This window comes from Rattus norvegicus, chromosome 13, assembly GCF_036323735.1.
Source record: "Rattus norvegicus strain BN/NHsdMcwi chromosome 13, GRCr8, whole genome shotgun sequence".
Lineage (NCBI taxonomy): Eukaryota > Metazoa > Chordata > Mammalia > Rodentia > Muridae > Rattus > Rattus norvegicus.
In genome coordinates this window covers 89939292-89948002 of record NC_086031.1, presented here as the reverse complement: position 1 = coordinate 89948002, position 8711 = coordinate 89939292, and the positions used below count along the sequence as shown (strand labels likewise).

Genomic DNA, 8711 nt, shown 5'->3' with positions numbered 1-8711 from the left:
AAAACAACTATAGGTATGCTAAGTAATTTCAATCTCTCTGATTTTTTTCCTTTTGCTATTTTTACATCAGAAAGGAAATGAATATAGATTCATTAGTACTGATGCTTATCAGCTGGAAGAGCCAAGGACTATTTATGAGTAAAATTTGTAAGCTGGAGAGAATCACAGGAAAGGAGACTAAAATAACTAGTGAGTCTTGGACTTGTGATGAGAAATGGTCTTCCTCTGACTCTACAGGATCCACATCCTCTGAGGGGGCAACTGCTGATGACTAAATGCTAGCAAGTAATGATGGTATCTGCAGCTTGTGCCATGACCACCACACCCTCCTCCCCGATAGCTCATCATCGAAGCTGAATAGGCTCTCTCTCTCCACGTGAGGATTTCTCTGATACCCACGTAGTCCTAAACGAATTCAGTGGGAGAACTTACTACAGGCACCATCTGTCATCTTAAATATTTCATGCCAATCTAATCCCACTTTAAGTTAAAAGCATTTTAAGTCCTTCTGGGAGAAGAGGAATGCTTCACTTTCTTCTGGGCCATGCCACTTTATAGTCAGATAACTGGAAATTGGAAGAAACTTCTGTGGTCACCCAAACCAGAAATTATCCTTAGTGTAATAAAAATCCTTCAGTGAGCTTTAGAAGAGGCCATTCAGCTTTCCTCAGATTGCTTCAAACTCGCTTCCCGATTCAGCCCATTAGAACAACTCTGGTTATTAGGAAGGATTTCTCCACCTTGTACTGAAACCTAGCTCCCTGACACATTCACCAATTACAGTTAAGTTTGCCCTCTGGGCTTTGAAAGATTATGTTTGGCTTCTTTTCCACCTGAGAGTCCTTTAATGTCCACAACAGCTATTGGGAATCACTAAGCCTTTTTCATATGAACTAAATACCTTTTTCTTCAGGCCACCAGTGTCTTTGAGCACTATCCTTACTGAGGATTTTTTTTTCAGAGAGTACTCATCTTGATCTTGATGAGTGCCTAGACTGGGCTATAAATCAGGGTACAATGAGACAGAGCACAAGCTAGGAGTTCATCCTGGCAGGGCGTATCCTTGGCACTGGACACCTTTAACATTCTAGATTCTTCTATATAGAGCATTATCATGATGGACCCAGTCACTAACATCACATTGGCTTGGTCTGTGTTTCACCCCAAATATTTTTTCTAGTAATAAGTTACATTATCTTTTGGGGGAAGATGTGTGGTTCTTTTGAACAATATTAGATTCATTTCAAATACAAAGAAAACCAACAAGCAAGGATCCTTTTCACTGATGTTCAGTCATTATTCCCCATCCTGTACTTTGCATTAATTTAGTCTCCTCCCATTATCTTAGCCCATTCTGGCTGCTATACAAAACTACCACAAACTGGGCAGCTTATAAACAAAAAATGTTTATGACTCACATTTTTGTAGGGAGGAATGTTCTAGATCAAGATGCTGGTAGATTCGGTGTCTAGTGAGGCACCGGATTTGGCAAGGAAAGGGTGGAGTTATATTTCAGCCCAACTCTCCGAGTTGTGTAATAGTGAGAAAGTAGTTGACAGGACATCAAAGCCCGGTTTCTCTGTTTCCACTGGAGTCCTAACCTCTCCCTGCCCATATCTGTGCCACTGAAATCATGGTTTCCTTTACTTTGAATTTTCAGGTTTGTACTTCTTTGTTAAAATCTAGGAAACCAAACATGAGCTGGGAATGCTCAGTGCTGGTCACCTGCCTGTCAAGCCAGTGTCGAGTTCTGCCATCCCTTGATGAGAGCCTCAGGGTGTTTGCTGCGGTCACGCTCTAGCGTCCCTCGTGCACACCTCCTCTTCTCTCTTGCTGTGTGGTTGTTACCTCCCCATTGTCACATGCTGAGCGTGACACACTCTCTTTTGGACTTAACAGTCTCAATGACATATTGAGGAGGCATAGCAACTCCTAGCATCTTCCCAGAGGAAATGATGGTAGATTTCTAGGCCACTGTCTCTCTTGTTAGAGACAACATCATCAATGTAGACTGTTTGCCCAAGCTTGACTTGCTGGGCACTGTTGTTTGCATCCTTCTAAGAGAGATATCTAGGAGTCATTAAGGATATGACCTCAGAGGGAACCCAGGCCTTTCCTCTTTTACTTGTTTCACCTCCGAGACGCGAGTGGCTCTGCAGTCTTCACACTCTCTATGATGTACTCCTGCACCACAGGCCTAGAAGCAAAAGTGTCAACTGTTTGTAGACTTGAACCTCTGAAGTCAGGAGTACAGTCAAGCCTTTTCTCTTTCCAAGCTGATGCCCGTAGACATCCGACATTTGTTACAGTGATGGAAAACTGACAAATGCACCTCAGATTATAGGCTTTTTTGTTCACAGAAGGGCATAAAACAAGGCCTGGAATATGAATTGTGTTTCAGAGTTGAAGGAACTGAAGACGAGGCTTGCTAAGCTGATTTCTTGCTGTTCCCATAGTTGAAGCCAAGGAGTCCAAGGCAAAGCCTTTGGAAACATTCCTTAGTGCTGTGTTGTTATGTCTCAATACTTTCTGAGTTGTATCCTGAACATCGCTCAGAGTCTCTTTCGTAATACATGCTCAAGCACTGTGCATTAACAGAAAGTGGCCAACATTTTAAAACTGGGTAATTTTGGAATTACTTTAAGTTAGAGTTTAAACATCTCAGCAGGAAAGAGAAAGGCACAGACGCATGTTAAAGACAAGTCCCAGCTTTAATTTCTCTTTTGTCTGAGGCTGTTGTGGAAAATTAGCAGGAAAATGGCCTCAAAGTGGCCAAAGGGACTTCAGGAGTGGAGAATCATTCAACAATGAGTTTATTGTGCTAGAAATAATAGCAAGATGATTGCAGAGAAGCTATTTCTTAGAGATCTAAAGCCCCATGTTTCCCCTCCCTTCTATCGCTTTTAAATCAATTATCTTGTAAACAGTCAATGGACTGCTGAGAACAGCATCCCCTTTCACAGGCTTCTCCACTTTCTGCTTGCCCTGCCTCACTGTTTTTACATAGCAAATAGCCTCATATTAATAATGAGCTCTCTTCTCAAAAATCAAAATGCTGTCTCCAGGTTACCATTTAATTAGCACTCAGAGCATCCCTCTGTGACATGGGTGTGTGATGGGAAGGGCATCTGTCCTTCCCCATGAAGATACATGGAAGCAGGTTTGAAGAGCAGGTCAGCTCTCTCTAGGATGGGTCTTGATGCTACTCAGCTCAGTTCAGTATTGTTGACTGTTGTTCTTCCCATCTGTCCAGAGGTTCACAGTGAATCATGCTCCTGGTCTTGTCTCATCATTGAGTCCATAAGTAATTAGAGGTCTACTCTCTGTCAGATAATTCTTCCATGTCTGAGTCTGGGGCAGTGAACAGGAGAGGAAATGTCCATGGCATCATTGACCTTAAACTCTTCAAAAAGGAGAAAGATGAGCATCATCTATAAGCAAGCTGCAGTCATGTCCCAAGGAACAGGCTCAACCAGTGTAAGAAACTAAAGGATTACTGGGTGGATGGATCATTTTAATTAGGGTTAACATAATAGGCCTCACTGAGAGGGTGTCCTTTGAGGAAAGAATGGAAGATGACGCCATTCCAGATAGAGGGTCAGCCAGTGCAAATGTCCTGTGGCCCCAGGACTTTATGCACTTAGAGGGCCTAAAGAAACAAGGAGACCCTGTGACTGGAGTAGAGTAGCCAAGTGAGTTGGCTAGCTTTAGTCAACTGACACAAACTTGCTTCATTTCAACTGAGGAATTGCCTAGATCGGCTTGGCCTACAGACACATCTGTAAGGCACCACTGGGGGGTACTGCCATCCCTTGGCTGTATCAGAAAAGTAGCTGAGCAAGTAAGCAGAGGCCAGCCACTAAGCTAAGCTCCTCCAAGGTCCTTGTTTCAGTTCCTGCCTCCAGATTCCTGACTTGAGTTTCTGCCTTGACTTCCCTGGATGATGGACTGTAAGTCAAATATTGCTTTTCCTTCCCCAGATTGATTCTGCTCTCCATCTTATCAGAGCAATGAGAAGGAAACCAGAACACCAGGTTAGCACCCGAAATTCATATCATCCTACCTGCTGCTGGTGTCTTAAGGACACCCTTTATTTTGACTAGCTTGAGTCCTTTGGCAGGTGTTGAATACAGAAATCACATAGCACTTACAGTTGTAATGGCCACTCTGGCTGCTCTTTATGGGACCTGTTGACTGGGTTGATGGAAGGTATGGGAGAAAGAAGGCACATGCTTTTCCCAAACTTGATTGGGCGCTCCCTGAAGATCAAAGTTACCTACTGGGTTTGTGGAAAGATAAGAATCTTTCATTCACAGGAAATAAACAAAAAACACTTTCCAAATAAAAATGGATACCTTCGTGGGTGGATAATAACTTAGGGTGCTTAGGATGCCTAAGCCTCCAATTATTTATAAAAATAGGTGTTTATAAAAATAGGTATGTATAAAAGCAGGTATTTATAAAAATAGATGCTATTTCTAATATTTCAAAAATATTAATACAGTTGAATTTCTTTCCTTAAGTGAAACCATTGAAATTAGATTTATTCCCCTAGGTGGAACTATTAAAGTTAGACATAAAGAAAAAGCTTTTAAATGTCTCTTTGGGGGTTGATGAGGCTACAGGTAGGTCTTTTGCCTACTTGTTCAGAGGTCTCATCTGGCATATAAAATGTATATAGTACCACACATTTAAGAATTTAATTGGTTTAACAAAAATATTGCAACATATATGGTTCATAGAGAAAATAGTAAAATTAATTTGAGTGACAGTTGAGAATCATGAGAATGTTAAAATATAAGATACAGATGGATTTGGTGATATCTAGGGGTACTGGCTGGTTCTGTGTGTCACTTCGACCCCAGCTGGAGTTATCACAGAGAAAGGAGCCTCCCTTGAGGAAATGCCTCCATGAGATGCAGCTGTAAGGCATGTTCTCAATTAGTGATCAAGCAGGGAGGCCCCTTTTAGGTGGTGCTGTCCCTGTACTGGTAGTCTTGGGTTCTACAAGAAAGCAAGCTGAGCAAGGCAGGGAAAGCAAGCCAGTGAATAACATCCCTCCATGGCCTCTGCATTGGTGTCTGCTTCCTGCGGTGCGTAAGTTCTAGTCCTGACTTCCTTTGGTGATGAGCAGCAATGTGGAGGTGTAAGTTGAATAAACCCTTTCCTCCCCAATTCGTTTCTTCGTCCTGATGTTTGTGCAGGAATAGAAACCCTGACTAAGACACTAGGCTATTTCCTCGACTTTAACTCTGAAGAATGTGAGTCCTGGAAATTCATAGGCGATAAATGACTGACCGAGTTATGAGTTGTCTCCAGAATTGAATCTTCTTCCTTAGTTCTTTCCTGGCAACTGTAACTATCCTTACAGGCTCCTTCAGGCCATTTCATTTAGGACAAACTGGTGAGCACACCCAATGCCTCTTTCTGTATCCATCCATCTAAAAACACAAGAGTATCCATCCACACAGTAGAATAGCAAGGGGAAGAAAGGGAAGGAGGGGGCTGAAGGCAGAACCGCTGGTTTCAGCTAGGATAAGAATACCAAGGAGCTATTAGAAGACACTGGAAACAGAGAATTTTGCTGAGCAATAGAAATATTTGGGGGGACTGGGAAAATAAGCATGTAGTATTCAGAACAAGGGTAGGGGTAGACAAATATTTATTATTTTGAGTGACACCCGAAAGAGCCTGGGCAAGGCCAGAAAGTGACTGGTATTCAGAGATATTTGAATAGCAGTCTCTATGTACTAAGTTTCACCCTGCTTTGACAAGCAGCTACAGAGGGCTCTGGCTAGGCAAACCTAGTGCCACAGGTTTGTAATCCCAGCTGCTTGGGAGGCTGGGGCAGGGGAACGTTGAATTTTAAGGTCTGTTTGGGTTAAACTGAGTTTAAGGCCAGGCTGGGTAGACATTATTTATGGGAAAAAAAATGTGTTGGCAGAAAGGGTGGTGAGTGGGATTCGGATCATTGACAGAGACCCTATGTTTAGTCCCACAAACAAACAAAATCACACTGGCTAAATCATCTTTGATCCGCAGCTACAGAGGAAGCCTCAGAGTCTCAGATTCCTACAACTTCCTAATGTCCCAGAAAGCTGGGTACGTTTCAGGAGGACAAACACTTTCCTCTTTAATGTCCTCCTAACCCTTGAGAAATTAGTGGCAGGAACCCGAAGAGTTCCTGGGATGCAGGGGTATCAGTAACCCTTCTGTGAACTCCGGTGGAGGACAAGGACTAAAGACAAGTTTCTCTGAGCCCAGTAGGTTAAACCAGCCAGACGTCAGCCATAATCCTTCAATGTCACAGGTGGTGAGATTGTTCCCTCTTGGTCCAGGCCTCCAAATTCTTTCCTGGTTTTTTCCAACTTAAGAGGAGGCAGTAAAAGCCACCGGCAAACAGGACCGGGGTGAAGAGGGGGGCCTGCAAAGAGTCACTCGGTCCTGGCCATTGCTTTCAATTCTGGGATATTCCAGCATCTCTCTTTGCTGTTACTTAAGCAGAAGATTATCAATCATTTGCTTCCCTAGTTGTGCCAGCAGGGTCGCCAGGAGCACGGTGTAGAGCTGCCAGCGGCAGGGGGCTTTAATCTAACCATCCATTTACCCACTCACCCACCCATTCACCCACCTACCCATCCACCCACCCTCTGCCAAGCCCTTCCTCCTGCTTAGCTCAGTTTTGCTCTCCAGGCCTGCGGCGGCGCGGGCGGGGCGCAGGAGCGTGGGTTAGCCAGCGCGGGGGACAGGGCCTGTGCTCCGGAGGGGTTGCGGGGTCGGGAGGCCGGGGAGACCCAGGGGTGTGGCGGCGGCAGAGCCGAGCCCGTCCGAGCCGGCACCTTCGGGCGTCCCTGTCCCACGTGACTGTCGCCTCCTCCCTCCTCCCAGTCGCGCGCGCACGGGTCGGGCGTCTCGACTCCCGCGCGCGCTCGACTGGTCCCAGTCCCCGGGAGGAGAAGCGGAGGAGGGAACGAGCGAGGCGGCCCGGGGGAGCGGGCGCGAGCGGCGGCTGCCAGGGCCGCCTGTGCACCGCGAGGGTGGCGGTGGCCTGAGCAGCGCGAGTGTGATGAGGCTGCCCTGCCTCACTGCTCCGCTCGCAGCCAGCTGACAGCGCCTGCCCTCAGCACGCCCGGAGGGGAACCGCGGGGCCGTGACCTTGGCCGAGGAGGTAACCGGAGAGGGTGGGAGGGGAGGAGGCGGCGCCACCCGGAGTCCCTGGGACCCCCGGCCCCGCACCCGGTCCTCGCCCTGCGACGGCGGGAGCCACAGTCCCCAAAGAGCGGCGCGCTCGGCCGGGCTGGGGCGCTGCGCACGCCGCGGTCCACGGTGCTGAAACTGCTGCCCGGTGTGGCCAGTGCCTGGATGCGGGGCAAGGCAGCCTGCCATTTGCTGCCGCCGAGAGCAAGGGCTGAGCAGGATGAGATGGGACCCAGATTTCTCTGTTCTTCTGGCCGATTGCTCCAGGCTTGTGCAGTTAGCTTGCTCTCTGAGGTGAGCCAGGTGATTGCCTAAGGCTTGACTTCCCACCAGCCTCGGGTTGCCTGGACCTAATTTGGATGCTTTCTTCCAAAGATTAGTCAGGATTAGGTCCAGACTTAGCGCGCTGAGTGAGGTGGCAGCACAGAGGAGCCATGGGCTAGCAGTGAAGGCAGGTGAAAGTGGAAAAGCCTATGCCCAGGCTGTGTGGGGAACCCGAGGCATGGAGAGGAAACGTGTGCCAGAGAACACTTGTGGGGAAGGGGCCTCTGATGCTCCCGTCATGCGAAACTAGCAGGATAGGAGGAGAAAGTGGGCTGCTGCTGTGGGTGTTGGCTTTCTACCCTTTGGGGAGATCCGCATCAAGTGAGCAGCAAGTATCCAGAGAGAGCTGTGGGTATTAGGAAAGTGCCATCCATGGGTTTTTTAAAAAGTGAGTACCTAACACTTTTAAAAAGAGAGTATTCACAAAATGAAGTCCACAAAACCTTAGCCAGTTGACTGTATCTAACTGGAAGGTTGTCTGTTGAAATTTCCTGGGGCTACTATAGATGTAAACTCCTTCCGTTTTTCTTTCTTTCTTTCTTTCTTTCTTTCTTTCTTTCTTTCTTTCTTTCTTTCTTTCTTTCTTTTTTAAAGTCCATGTCCTGTGTTCTCCAGTCAGCCCAGGAATGAAAAAAATTTCTCCCCATGGGTTGGGTACTGTGAACATGAAGATGAGTGTGTGTGTGTGTGTGTGTGTGTGTGTGTGTGTGTGTGTGTTGGGGGGGGGTCTGTTCCCTCCAGGGCTCCTACCAGGATCTCACCAGAGGCTCTCTAATCATTTGCAGGGCAGACTGATCATCCTTGTATCTGAGCTACCAAGTTCTGTGTGAAATGGCTCAGGGGAATAATTATGGCCAGACCAGCAATGGGGTGGCAGAGGAATCACCGAACATGCTGGTGTACAGAAAGGTAAGAGTCCTTCACCTCCCTGGAAAAAGGGGAACTTCAGCTTCCTTTCTTCCTCCCTTTCTTTTTTCTCTCTTTCTTTCCTTTTTTCTTTCCTTCTTTCTTTCTTTTCTTTCTTCCTTCCTTCCTTCCTTTCTTTCTTTTCTTCTTTCTCTCTCCTTATCTTTCATTTTTTCTTCTTCCTTCCTCTTTCTTCTTTCTTTTGTCTGGCTCCGAGTATTTATCAACTTCGTGAACTCCCAGAGCATCAGTGACTATGTACTCTGCTAAAGGACGATCAGATG

General features: G+C 46.5%; 1 protein-coding gene across 9 annotated transcripts in view; it reads left to right on the top strand.

Moving 5' to 3' along the window:
- Positions 1-6920: 6920 nt before the first annotated feature.
- Rgs7 (regulator of G-protein signaling 7) overlaps positions 6921-8711 on the top strand; it is a 429591-nt gene continuing 427800 nt past the window's right edge. For 2 of the 9 annotated variants that reach the window (XM_039091031.2, XM_039091030.2), the window contains exons 1-2: positions 6947-7168; positions 8307-8430. In XM_039091031.2, coding sequence (XP_038946959.1) covers positions 8353-8430 — 78 coding nt within the window. In that variant the 5' untranslated portion in view covers positions 6947-7168; positions 8307-8352. Of the gene's footprint in view, positions 7169-7247; positions 7492-7548; positions 7910-8306; positions 8431-8711 lie in introns of those variants that run through there. The other 7 variants (XM_063272559.1, XM_039091029.2, XM_063272561.1 and 4 more) reach the window with 6 other exon arrangements.